Below are 15000 nucleotides of genomic sequence, written 5' to 3'. Positions count from 1 at the left end.
CTGAATACAACAGGAGTAGGTAGACCTCACAGTGAAATGCTGAATACAACAGGTGTAGTAGACCTCACAGTGAAATGCTGAATACAACAGGTGTAGTAGACCTCACAGTGAAATGCTGAATACAACAGGTGTAGTAGACCTCACAGTGAAATGCTGAATACAACAGGTGTAGTAGACCTCACAGTGAAATGCTGAATACAACAGGTGTAGTAGACCTCACAGTGAAATACTGAATACAACAGGTGTAGTAGACCTCACAGTGAAATGCTGAATACAACAGGTGTAGTAGACCTCACAGTGAAATGCTGAATACAACAGGTGTAGTAGACCTTACAGTGAAATGCTGAATACAACAGGTGTAGTAGACCTCACAGTGAAATGCTGAATACAACAGGTGTAGTAGACCTCACAGTGAAATGCTGAATACAACAGGTGTAGTAGACCTTACAGTGAAATGCTGAATACAATAGGTGTAGTAGACCTCACAGTGAAATGCTGAATACAACAGGTGTAGTAGACCTCACAGTGAAATGCTGAATACAACAGGTGTAGTAGACCTCACAGTGAAATGCTGAATACAACAGGTGTAGTAGACCTCACAGTGAAATGCTGAATACAACAGGTGTAGTAGACCTCACAGTGAAATGCTGAATACAACAGGTGTAGTAGACCTCACAGTGAAATGCTGAATACAACAGGTGTAGTAGACCTTACAGTGAAATGCTGAATACAACAGGTGTAGTAGACCTCACAGTGAAATGCTGAATACAACAGGTGTAGTAGACCTCACAGTGAAATGCTGAATACAACAGGTGTAGTAGACCTCACAGTGAAATGCTGAATACAACAGGTGTAGGTAGACCTCACAGTGAAATGCTGAATACAACAGGTGTAGTAGACCTCACAGTGAAATACTGAATACAACAGGTGTAGTAGACCTCACAGTGAAATGCTGAATACAACAGGTGTAGTAGACCTCACAGTGAAATGCTGAATACAACAGGTGTAGTAGACCTCACAGTGAAATGCTGAATACAACAGGTGTAGTAGACCTCACAGTGAAATGCTGAATACAACAGGTGTAGTAGACCTCACAGTGAAATGCTGAATACAACAGGTGTAGTAGACCTTACAGTGAAATGCTGAATACAACAGGTGTAGTAGACCTCACAGTGAAATGCTGAATACAACAGGTGTAGTAGACCTCACAGTGAAATGCTGAATACAACAGGTGTAGTAGACCTTACAGTGAAATGCTGAATACAACAGGTGTAGTAGACCTCACAGTGAAATGCTGAATACAACAGGTGTAGTAGACCTCACAGTGAAATGCTGAATACAACAGGTGTAGTAGACCTCACAGTGAAATGCTGAATACAACAGGTGTAGTAGACCTCACAGTGAAATGCTGAATACAACAGGTGTAGTAGACCTCACAGTGAAATGCTGAATACAACAGGTGTAGTAGACCTCACAGTGAAATGCAGACTGACCAGCCCTTAACCAACAGGTGGTACTGGTACAGAGTCAATGTGGAGGCTATATACAGGGGGTACCGGTACAGAGTCAATGTGGAGGCTATATACAGGGGGTACCGGTACAGAGTCAATGTGGAGGCTATATACAGGGGGTACCGGTACAGAGTCAATGTGGAGGCTATATACAGGGGGTACCGGTACAGAGTCAATGTGGAGGCTATATACAGGGGGTACCGGTACAGAGTCAATGTGGAGGCTATATACAGGGGGTACCGGTACAGAGTCAATGTGGAGACTATATACAGGGGGTACCGGTACAGAGTCAATGTGGAGACTATATACAGGGGGTACCGGTACAGAGTCAATGTGGAGGCTATATACAGGGGGTACCGGTACAGAGTCAATGTGGAGGCTATATACAGGGGGTACCGGTACAGAGTCAATGTGGAGGCTATATACAGGGTATTATGGTACAGAGTCAATGTGGAGGCTATATACAGGGGATCCCGGTACTGAGTCAATGTGGAGGCTATATACAGTGGGGGACCGGTACAGAGTCAATGTGGAGGCTATATACAGGGGGTACAGGTACAGAGTCAATGTGGAGGCTATATACAGGGGGTACCGGTACAGAGTCAATGTGGAGGCTATATACAGGGGGTACCGGTACAGAGTCAATGTGGAGGCTATATACAGGGGGTACCGGTACAGAGTCAATGTGGAGGCTATATACAGGGGGTACCGGTACAGAGTCAATGTGGAGGCTATATACAGGGGGTACCGGTACAGAGTCAATGTGGAGGCTATATACAGGGGGTACCGGTACAGAGTCAATGTGGAGGCTATATACAGGGGGTACCGGTACAGAGTCAATGTGGAGGCTATATACAGGGGGTACCGGTACAGAGTCAATGTGGAGGCTATATACAGGGGGTACCGGTACAGAGTCAATGTGGAGGCTATATACAGGGGGTACCGGTACAGAGTCAATGTGGAGGCTATATACAGGGGGTACCGGTACAGAGTCAATGTGGAGGCTATATACAGGGGTACCGGTACAGAGTCAATGTGGAGGCTATATACAGGGGGTACTGGTACAGAGTCAATGTGGAGGCTATATACAGGGGGTACCGGTACAGAGTCAATGTGGAGGCTATATACAGGGGGTACCGGTACAGAGTCAATGTGGAGGCTATATACAGGGTATTATCCGGTACAGAGTCAATGTGGAGGCTATATACAGGGGATCCCAGTACTGAGTCAATGTGGAGGCTATATACAGGGGGGTACCGGTACAGAGTCAATGTGGAGGCTATATACAGGGGGTACCGGTACAGAGTCAATGTGGAGGCTATATACAGGGGGTACCGGTACAGAGTCAATGTGGAGGCTATATACAGGGGGTACGGGTACAGAGCCAATGTGGAGGCTATATACAGGGGGTACCGGTACAGAGTCAATGTGGAGGCTATATACAGGGGGTACCGGTACAGAGTCAATTTGGAGGCTATATACAGGGGGTACCGGTACAGAGTCAATGTGGAGGCTATATACAGGGGGTACCGGTACAGAGTCAATGTGGAGACTATATACAGGGGGTACCGGTACAGAGTCAATGTGGAGGCTATATACAGGGGGTACCGGTACAGAGTCAATGTGGAGGCTATATACAGGGGGTACCGGTACAGAGTCAATGTGGAGGCTATATACAGGGTATTATGGTACAGAGTCAATGTGGAGGCTATATACAGGGGATCCCGGTACTGAGTCAATGTGGAGGCTATATACAGGGGGGTACCGGTACAGAGTCAATGTGGAGGCTATATACAGGGGGTACCGGTACAGAGTCAATGTGGAGGCTATATACAGGGGGTACGGGTACAGAGCCAATGTGGAGGCTATATACAGGGGGTACCGGTACAGAGTCAATGTGGAGGCTATATACAGGGGGTACCGGTACAGAGTCAATGTGGAGGCTATATACAGGGGGTGCCGGTACAGAGTCAATGTGGAGGCTATATACAGGGGGTACAGAGTCAATGTGGAGGCTATATACAGGGGGGTACTGGTACAGAGTCAATGTGGAGGCGAAATATACAGGGGGTACCGGTACAGAGTCAATGTGGAGACTATATACAGGGGGTACCGGTACAGAGTCAATGTGGAGGCTATATACAGGGGGGTACTGGTACAGAGTCAATGTGGAGGCTATATACAGGGGGTACCGGTACAGAGTCAATGTGGAGGCTTTATACAGGGGGTACCGATACAGAGTCAATTTGGAGGCTATATACAGGGGGTACCGGTGCAGAGTCAATGTGGAGGCTATATACAGGGGGTACCGGTACAGAGTCAATGTGGAGGCTATATACAGGGGGTACGGGTACAGAGCCAATGTGGAGGCTACATACAGGGGGCACCGGTACAGAGTCAATGTGGAGGCTATATACAGGGGGTACCGGTACAGAGTCAATGTGGAGGCTATATACAGGGGATACCGGTACAGAGTCAATGTGGAGGCTATATACAGGGGTACCGGTACAGAGTCAATGTGGAGGCTATATACAGGGGGTACAGAGTCAATGTGGAGGCTATATACAGGGGGTACCTGTACAGAGTCAATGTGGAGGCTATATACAGGGGGTACCGGTACAGAGTCAATGTGGAGGCTATATACAAGGGGTACCGGTACAGAGTCAATGTGGAGGCTATATACAGGAGGTACTGGTACAGAGTCAATGTGGAGGCTATATACAGGGGGTACCGGTACAGAGTCAATGTGGAGGCTATATACAGGGTATTATGGTACAGAGTCAATGTGGAGGCTATATACAGGGGGTACCGGTACAGAGTCAATGTGGAGGCTATATACAGGGGGTACCGGTACAGAGTCAATGTGGAGGCAATATACAGGGCGTACCGGTACAGAGTCAATGTGGAGACTATATACAGGGGATACCAGTACAGAGTCAATGTGGAGACTATATACAGGGGGTACCGGTACAGAGTCAATGTGGAGACTATATACAGGGGGTACCGGTACAGAGTCAATGTGGAGGCTATACACAGGGGGTACCGGTACAGAGTCAATGTAGAGACTATATACAGGGGGTACCGGTACAGTGTCAATGTGGAGACTATATACAGGGGGTACCGGTACAGAGTCAATGTGGAGACTATATACAGGGGGTACCGGTACAGAGTCAATGTGGAGACTATATACAGGGGGTACCGGTACAGAGTCTATGTGCGGGGGCACCGGTTAGTTGAGGTAATTGAGGTAGTATGTACATGTAGGTAGAGTTAAAGTGACTATGCATAGATAATAAACAGAGTAGCAGCAGCGTAAAAAAGGGGTCTGGGTAGATTAGCTGTTCAGGAGTCTTATGGCTTTGTGACATCGGCTGATGTAAAAAGGGCTTTATAAATAAATTTGATTGATTGATGGTTTAGAAGCCTTTTGGACCTAGACTTGGCGCTCCGGTACCGCTTGCTGTGCGGTAGCAGAGTGATCAGTCTATGGCTAGGGTGGCTGGAATCGTTGGCAATTTTTGACAATAGGCTTTGTCGTGCCCTCTTTGCGACTGTCTTAGTGTGTTTGAACATGATAGTTTGTTGGTGATGTGGACACCAAGGAACTTGAAGCTCTCAACCTGCTCCACTACAGCCCTGCCGATGAGAATGGGAGCCTGTTCGGTCCTCCTTTTCCTGTAGTCCACAATCAGCTACTTTGTCTCACTCACGTTGAGGGAGAGGTTGTTGTCCTGGCACCACACGGCCAGGTCTCTGACCTCCTCCCTATAGGTCCGTCTCGTTGTTGTCGGTGATGAGGCCTACTACTACTGTTGTGCCGTCAGCAAACTTAATGATGGTGTTGGAGTCCTGCTTAGCCATGCAGTCGTGGGTGAACAGGGAGTACAGGAGGGGACTGAGCACGCACCCCTGAGGAGCCACCGTGTTGAGGATCAGCGTGGCGGATGTGTTGTCACCTACCCTCACCACCTGGGGGCGGCCCGTCAGGAAGTCCAGGATCCAGTTGCACAGGGAGGTGTTTAGTCCCAGGGTCCTTAGCTTAGTGATGAGCTTTGTGGGTACCATGGTGTTGAACGCTGTGCTGTAGTCAATGAATAGCATTCTCACATAGGTGTTCCTTTTGTCCAGGTGGGAAAGGGCAGTGTGGAGTGCAATAGAGATTGCATCATCTGTGGATCTGTTGGGGCGGTATGCAAATTGTAGTGGGTCTAGGGTTTCTGGGATAATGGTGTTGATGTGAGCCATGACCAGCCTTTCAAAGAACTTCATGGCTACAGACGTGAGTGCTACGGGTCGGTAGTCATTTAGACAGGTTACCTTAGTGTTCTTGGGCACAGGCACTATGGTGGCCTGTTTGAAACATGTAGGTATTACAGACTCAGACAGGGAGAGGTTCAAAATGTGTGATCACGGAGAACGTGATCACACAGTCGTCCGGAACAGCTGGTGCTCACATGCATGCTTCAGTGTTATTTGCCTTGAAGCGAGCATAGAAGTAGTTTAGCTCGTCTGGTAGTCTCGTGTCACTGGGCAGCTCGTGGCTGTGCTTCCCTTTGTAGTCTGTAATAGTTTGCAAGTCCTGCCACATCTGACGAGCATCAGAGCCGGTGTAGAAGGATTCGATCTTAGTCCTGTATTGATGCTTTGCCTGTTTGATGGTTCATCTGAGGGCATAGCGGGATTTCTTATTAGCTTCTGGGTTACAGTCCCAGCTGTAGCCTTTAGGTCAGTTCGGATGTTGCCTGTAATCCATGGCTTCTGGTTGGGGTATGTACGTACGGTCACTGTGCGGATGACATCATCGATGCACTTATTGATAAAGCCAGTGACTGATGTGGTGTACTCCTCAATGTCATCGGAAGAATCCCAGAACATATTCCCAGTCTGTGCTAGCAAAACAGTCCTGTTGTTTAGCATCTGCTTCATCTGACCACGTTTTTAGAGTCACTGGTGCTTCCTGCTTTAGTTTTGTTTGTAAGCAGGAATCAGGGGGTTAAAATTATGGTCAGATTAGCCAAATGGAGGGCAAGGGAGAGCTTTGTACACGTCTCTGTGTCATAGCTTCAGTCATAGTTTCAGTTAATTCACAGTTTCAGTCACAGTTTCAGTTCAGTCATAGTTTCAGTCATAGTTTCAGTCATAGTTTCAGTCATAGTTTCAGTCATAGTTTCAGTTCATTCAATGTTTCAGACATTGTTTCAGTTCAGTCATAGTTTCAGTTATAGTTTCATTCATAGTTTCAGTTCAGTCATAGTTTCAGCCATAGTTTCAGTTCAGTCATAGTTTGGTCATAGTTTCAGTCATAGTTTCAGTCATAGTTTCAGTTCAGTCATAGTGTCAGTCATAGTTTCAGTCATAGCTTCAGTTCAGTCATAGTTTCAGTCATAGTTTCAGTTCAGTCATAGTTTCGTTTCAGTCATAGTTTCAGTCATAGTTTCAGTTCAGTCATAGTTTCGTTTCAGTCATAGTTTCAGTCATAGTTTCAGTTCAGTCATAGTTTCGTTTCAGTCATAGTTTCAGTCATAGTTTCAGTTCAGTCATAGTTTCAGTTCAGTCATAGTTTCAGTCATAGTTTCAGTCATAGTTTCAGTCATAGCTTCAGTTCAGTCATAGTTTCAGTCATAGTTTCAGTCATAGTTTCAGTTCAGTCATAGTTTCAGTCATAGTTTCAGTCATAGTTTCAGTTCAGTCATAGTTTCAGTCATAGTTTCAGTTCAGTCATAGTTTCAGTCATAGTTTCAGTTCAGTCATAGTTTCAGTCATAGTTTCAGTTCAGTCATAGTTTCATTGTCACGTCCTGACCAGTAATAGGGGTTATTTGTATTGTCGTTTGGTCAGGACGTGGCAGAGGGTGTTTGTATTGTCGTTTGGTCAGGACGTGGCAGAGGGTGTTTGTATTGTAGTTTGGTCAGGACGTGGCAGAAGGGTGTTTGTATTGTAGTTTGGTCAGGACGTGGCAGAGGGTGTTTGTATTGTCGTTTGGTCAGGACGTGGCAGAGGGTGTTTGTATTGTAGTTTGGTCAGGACGTGGCAGAGGGTGTTTGTATTGTCGTTTGGTCAGGACGTGGCAGAGGGTGTTTGTATTGTCGTTTGGTCAGGACGTGGCAGAAGGGTATTTGTTTTATGTGGTTCGGGGTGGTGGTTTGTTTAGAAGGGTGTTTGATTCATTATGTCCGTGTTTTGGGTTATGTTCTATGTTTTTTGTATTTCTACGTTCTCTCTAGTTTAGTATTTCTATGTCTAGGTAATTGGGTGTTGGACTCTCAATTGGAGGCAGGTGTTTTTAGTTGCCTCTGATTGAGAGTCCTATATATAGGTATGTGTTGGTATTAGTGTTTTGGTGCGAGATTGTTTCTGTGTGTAGCTCCAAGCCTTACAGGACTGTTATTAGTCGTTGTTTCTTTGTTGTTGTGTACGTGTTTATTTTTGGTTTCACCTTCTTCTTCGCCAACTAAATAAAGAAGAAGAAGAAGAGTGCACATTTCCCCCGCTGCGTCTTGGTCCGTTTTATCCGACGGCAACCGTTACATTCAGTCATAGTGAGTAGTCTAGAGGTCATTCAAAGTTCAGATACATTTCTTATTGAGTTAATACCAGGGGCTTTCCCAAACAGACACACACCCGCACACGAGCACGTGAGCGAGAACGACAGAGAAAGAGGAGAGAAACACAGAGAGAGAGAGACAGACAGACAGACAGACAGACAGACAGACAGACAGACAGACAGACAGACAGACAGACAGACAGACAGACAGACAGACAGACAGACAGACAGACAGACAGACAGACAGACAGACAGACAGACGGAGACAGACAGGGAGGGACAGACAGAGGGACAGACAGACAGACAGACAGACAGACAGACAGACAGACAGACAGACAGACAGACAGACAGACAGACAGACAGACAGACAGACAGACAGACAGACAGACAGACAGACAGACAGACAGACAGACAGGGGGCGTCACCTCAAAGGCCTGGAAGCTGAGTCCTACGTTGTATCCCTGGGCGACGGTGATCCTCCAAACACACTCTTTAGACGGACGGTAGTCATCTGGATAGTTAGGAGACTGGATCTGCCCCTGGTCTCTCAGGATCTCTCCCCCACAGATAGCTACGGGGGGGAGGGGGGGGGAGGGGGGGGGGGGGGGAGGGAGGAGAGGGGGAGGAGAGGGGGAGGGGGGGAGAGGAGGAGGGGGAGGAGAGGGGGGAGAGAAGAGAGGAGGGAGGAGAGAGGAGAGGGGAGGGGAGGGAGGGAGGGGGGAGGGGGAGGGGAGGAGAGAGGAGAGGGGAGGGGGGGAGGGGGGAGAGGAGAGGAGAGGGGAGGGGGGAGGGGGAGGGGGGAGGGGGAGAGAAGAGAGGAGGGAGGAGAGAGGAGAGGGGAGGGGAGGGAGGGAGGCGAGAGGAGAGGAGAGGAGAGGGGAGGGAGGAGAGGAGAGGGGAGAGGAGAGGGGAGGGAGAAGAGAGGAGAGGTGGAGGGGAGAAATTAATGCATTTATATTTATTTGATATGAGAATCACAAATAAAATGTGTGTGTGTGTGTGTGTGTGTGTGTCTGTGTGTGTGTCTCTGTGTGTGTGTGTGTGTGTGTGTGTGTGTGTCTGTGTGTGTGTGTGTGTCTCTGTGTGTGTGTCTCTGTGTGTGTGTGTGTGTGTGTGTGTGTGTGTGTGTGTGTGTGTGTGTGTGTGTGTGTGTGTGTGTGTGTGTGTGTGGTACCTTCGTAAACAGCAGTGAATCCCTTGCCCACCCAGTTGCTGCTGCTTCGGAACTCAATCCACATCCGGCTCTCTGACGAGACCATACCCTCAGGGCCCTGATCCCCACAGAACCTCCCTACACACACACACACACACACACACACACACACACACACACACACACACACACACACACACACACACACACACAGAGACACACACACACACACACACACAGACACACACACACACACACACACACACACAACACACACACACACACACACACAGAGACACACACACACACACACACACACACACACACACACACACACACACACACACACACACACACACACACACACACACACACACACACACACAAAGCAATCATTTGAATTACAAGTCAGACATACACACACATAAACAAATGAATACAACACACACTCTCTCTCTCTCTCTCTCTCTCTCTCTCTCTCTCTCTCTCTCTCTCTCTCTCTCTCTCTCTCTCTCTCCTCTCTCTCTCTCTCTCTCTCACCCAGCAGTGGGGCCTTCCTCCAGAATCCATCTCTAACTTCTATGTAGTCATACCAACAGAGAGAGCTCTTATACAGGTCCATAGTGGTGAAGTTTAGAACAATCTGGGGGGAGAGAGAGAGGTGGGGGAGAGCGAGAGGGGGAAGGAGGTGGGGGGAGAGAGAGAGAGGTGGGGGAGAGAGGGGGGAGAGAGAGAGGTGGGGGAGAGCGAGAGGGGGAAGGAGGTGGGGGGAGAGAGAGAGAGGTGGGGGAGAGAGGGGGGAGAGAGAGAGAGAGAGAGAGAGAGGTGGAAGGAGGTGGGGTTCAGTCAATAAAAGTGTGTCAGCAACACTCTTTATTGGCTACGCTGCACATTTAGCCAGTAGCTACTTTAACAGTCTACCTCTGTGTGTTTACCATCTCTCCCCCATATCTCTGTGTGTTTACCATCTCCCCCATATCTCTGTGTGTTTACCATCTCTCCCCCATATCTCTGTGTGTTTACCATCTTCTCCCCCATATCTCTGTGTGTTTACCATCTCTCCCCCATATCTCTGTGTGTTTACCATCTCTCCCCCATATCTCTGTGTGTTTACCATCTCTCCCCCATATCTCTGTGTGTTTACCATCTCTCCCCCATAATCTCTGTGTGTTTACCATCTCTCCCCCATATCTCTGTGTGTTTACCATCTCTCCCCCATATCTCTGTGTGTTTACCATCTCTCCCCCATATCTCTGTGTGTTTACCATCTCTCCCCCATATCTCTGTGTGTTTACCATCTCTCCCCCATATCTCTGTGTGTTTACCATCTCTCCCCCATATCTCTGTGTGTTTACCATCTCTCCCCCATATCTCTGTGTGTTTACCATCTCTCCCCCATATCTCTGTGTGTTTACCATCTCTCCCATATCTCTGTGTGTTTACCATCTCTCCTCCCATATCTCTGTGTGTTTACCATCTCCCCTATATCTCTGTGTGTTTACCATCTCTCCCCCATATCTCTGTGTGTTTACCATCTCTCCCCCATATCTCTGTGTGTTTACCATCTCCCCCATATCTCTGTGTGTTTACCATCTCTCTCCCATATCTCTGTGTGTTTACCATCTCTCCCCCATATCTCTGTGTGTTTACCATCTCTCCCCCCATATCTCTGTGTGTTTGTACCTTCTCTCCCGGGGTGACCGAGACCCTCCAGACACAGTGTGTATACGAGGGGTAACCGTTGGGGTAACCGGGCGACGAAAAGTTACCTGTCGACTCCTGTAGTGTCTCTCCGCATGCTACACACACACACAACACACACACACACACACACACACACACACACACACACACACACACACACACACACACACACACACACACAGACACACACACACAACACACACACACACACACACACACACACACACACACACACACACACACACACACACACACACACACACACACACACACACACACACACACACACACACACACACACACACACACACACACACACACACACACACACACACACACACACACACACACACACACACACACACACAGACACAGAGAGAGAGAGCCATTGGTATAAGCTGTAAAGACCATTTTCCACTTCTACTGTTTAAACCCAAATTCAAATTCATGCATCTTTATTGGCATGAAAAACATTCTATCAATATTGCCAAAAAATTACAAATAATCATATAAATGGTGTTAAAATGTAATAAAAATAATAACAATAACAACAATAAAATAGTAACAGTAGAAAAATAATACATCTAAAAGGCTAAACATGAAGAATGAAACACCCTCTCCCTCCATCTCTCCCTCCACTCTCCCTCCATCTCTCCCTCCATCTCCCATCTCTCCCTCCATCTCTCCCTCCATCTCTCCCTCCATCCTCTCCCTCCATCTCTCCCTCCATCTCTCCCTCCATCTCTCCCTCCATCTCTCCCTCCATCTCTCCCTCCATCTCTCCCTCCATCTCTCCCTCCATCTCTCCCTCCATCTCTCCCTCCATCTCTCCCTCCATTCCATCTCTCCCTCCATCTCTCCATGTCTCCATCCATCTCTCCCTTCATCTCTCCATCCATCTCTCCCTCCATCTCTCAGTCCATCTCTCCTTCTCTCCCTCCATCTCTCCCTCCATCTCTCCATCCATCTCTCCATCCATCTCTCCCTCCATCTCTCAGTCCATCTCTCCCTCCATCTCTCCATCTCTCCCTCCCTCCATCTCTCCCTCCATCTCTCACTCCATCTCTCCCTCCATCTCTCCATCTCTCCATCAATCTCTCCCTCCATCTCTCCCTTCATATCACTTTCCATCCCTCCATCCATCTCTCCCTCCATCTCTCCCTCCATCTCTCCCTTTATATCACTTTCCATCCCTCCATCCATCTCTCCTTCAATCTCTCAGTCCATCTCTCCTTCTCTCCCTCCATCTCTCTCGTAGTGAGATGAGTCACATGTGCCGTCCTCTCCCATCATGCATGCTGTTTTTACCCAGAGTGCCCTAGGGCCCGGCTCATCTGTCAGTTGTCACGTATGACCTCATAAGAACTACAGCTGGGTCCACCACACTCATACACGCATGCAAGTACTCACACACACATCTTATACACAGACATCAGGACAGTATGTGCAGATGTTGAGCCAAAGTTGCTTCAATAGACTGTCAGAATAGAATGTCAGAACAGAAAGTCAGAATAGAATGTCAGAATAGAATGTCAGAATAGAATGTTAGAATTACATTTACATTTACATTTAAGTCATTTAGCAGACGCTCTTATCCAGAGCGACTTACAAAATGGTAATAGAATAGAATAGAATGTTAGAATAGAATGTCAGAATAGAATGTCAGAATAGAATGTTAGAATAGAATGTTAGAACAGAAAGTCAGAATAGAATGTCAGAATAGAATGTTAGAATAGAATGTCAGAATAGAATGTCAGAATAGAATGTTAGAATAGAATGTCAGAATAGAATGTTAGAATAGAATGTTAGAATAGAATGTCAGAATAGAATGTTAGAATAGAATATTACAATAGAATTGCAGAATAGAATATTATAATAGAATGTTAGAGTATAATGTTACAATAGAATGTTTGAATAGAAAGTCAAAATAGAATGTTACAATAGAATGTTATAATATGAATGTTACAATAGAATGTTAGAATAGAATGTCACAATAGAATGTTACAATAGAATGGCAGAATAGAATGTTAGAATAGAATGTTAGAATAGAATGTTAGAATACAATGTTACAATAGAATGTCAGAATAGAATGTCAGAATAGAATGTTAGAATAGAATGTTAGAATAGAATGTTAGAATAGAATTTTAGAAGAAAATGTTACAATAGAATGTTACAGTAGAATGTCAGAATAGAATGTTAAAATAGAATGTTAGAATAGAATGTTAAAATAGAATTTCAGAATAGAATGTCAGAATAGAATGTTAGAATATAATGTTAAAATAGAATGTTAGAATAGAATGTCAGAATAGAATGTTAGAATAGAATGTTAGAATAGAATATTACTGTAGAATGTTAGAGTAGAATGTCAGAATAGAATGTCAGAATAGAATGTTAGAATAGAATGTCAGAATAGAATGTTAGAACAGAATGTTAGAATAGAATGTTAGAATAGATTGTTAGAATAGAAAGTTGCAAAAAAGGTCCAGCTGCCAGGACCACAAAGACAAATTCCGTCTAGACACCGTTTCCCTGGAGCAGTGGTTCCCGTATAGTCCCGTACCCCTTCAGAGATTCAGCCTCCAGCTGTACCCAGTCTAGCACCAGGGTCAGCACACTCTCAAATGCTGTTTTTTTTAACATCATTGTAAGCATGCCACACACACACACACACACACTATACGATACATGTATTTAACATAAGAATGAGTGTAAGTTTTTTGTCACAACCCTGCCGCGGGAGAGCGTGATCACACAGTCATCCGGAACAGCTGATGCTCTCATGCATGCCTCAGTGTTACTTGCCTCGAAGCGAGAATGGAAGTTATTTAGCTCGTCTGGTAGGCTCGTGTCACTGGGCAGCTCGCGGCTGTGCTTCCCTTAGTACTTTCTGTAACGGTTTGCAAGCCCTGCCACATCCGACGAGCGTCGGAGCCGGTGTAGCACGATTCGATCTTAGTACTGTGTTGAAGGTTTGCGTGTTTGATGGCTCGTCGGAGGGCATAGCGGGATTTCTTATAAGCTTCCTGGTTAGAGTCCCGCTCCTTGAAAGCGGCAGCTCTACCCTTTAGCTCAGTGCGAATGTTGCCTGTAATCCATGGCTTCTGGTTGGGGTATGTACGTACAGTCACCGTGGGGACAACGTCATCGATGCACTTATTGATGAAGCTAGGGTTAGGGTTAAGGGTTAGGGGTTAAGGGTTAGGGGTTAGGGGTTTAGGGTTAGGGTTAGTTTGAGGGTTAGGGGGTTGGGGTAAAGGGTTAAGGGTTAGTTTGAGGGTTAAGGTTTAGGGTTAAGGGTTAGTTTGAGGGTTAAGGGTTAAGGGTTAAGTGTTAGGGTTAGTTTGAGGGTTAGGGGTAAAGGGTTAAGGTTAAGGGTTAGGGTTAGGTTTATGGGAAAATAGGACATTGAATGGGAATACATGTTTTGGTCCCCACTTGGATAGTAAAACCAGTGTGTGTTTTGAGTTCACACACATTCAGAGGCATCATTCATCACTGAAAGAGGGAAGAACACATGACATCACGGTCTCTGTGGAACCTGACTGGCTGGAGGGAGGAAACGCATCACGGTCTCTGTGAAACCTGATTGGCTGGAGGGAGGAAACGCATCACGGTCTCTGTGGAACCTGATTGGCTGGAGGGAGGAAACGCATCACGGTCTCTGTGGAACCTGATTGGCTGGAGGGAGGAAACGCATCACGGTCTCTGTGGACCCTGACTGGCTGGAGGGAGGAAACGCATCACGGTCTCTGTGGAAACCTGATTGGCTGGAGGGAGGGAAACGCATCACGGTCTCTGTGGAACCTGATTGGCTGGAGGGAGGAAACGCATCACGGTCTCTGTGGAACCTGACTGGCTGGAGGGAGAAACGCATCACGGTCTCTGTGGAACCTGATTGGCTGGAGGGAGGAAACGCATCACGGTCTCTGTGGAACCTGATTGGCTGGAGGGAGATTTTCTTCTAATATCTGACTGACGGGTGAAAAAGAGTCCCTGATGAGAAAGGCCGGTAAGCACACACACACACACACACACACACACACACACACACACACACACACACACACACACACACACACACACACACA

General features: G+C 46.7%; 1 protein-coding gene across 1 annotated transcript in view; it reads right to left on the bottom strand.

The window, feature by feature from the left end:
* The window catches only part of tll1 (tolloid-like 1), an 87409-nt gene that overhangs the window by 30545 nt on the left and 41864 nt on the right, over positions 1-15000 (bottom strand). The window contains 4 exon segments of the mRNA XM_082973935.1: positions 8481-8626; positions 9230-9346; positions 9749-9851; positions 10892-11007. Of these exon segments, the coding sequence (XP_082830061.1) occupies positions 8481-8626; positions 9230-9346; positions 9749-9851; positions 10892-11007 (482 nt within the window).

The sequence above is a fragment of the Salmo salar genome, chromosome 04, assembly GCF_965601325.2.
Source record: "Salmo salar chromosome 04, fSalSal1, whole genome shotgun sequence".
Classification (NCBI taxonomy): domain Eukaryota; kingdom Metazoa; phylum Chordata; class Actinopteri; order Salmoniformes; family Salmonidae; genus Salmo; species Salmo salar.
The sequence above is the reverse complement of the archived record's forward strand: the minus strand, read 5'-3'. Positions and strand labels throughout refer to the sequence as shown.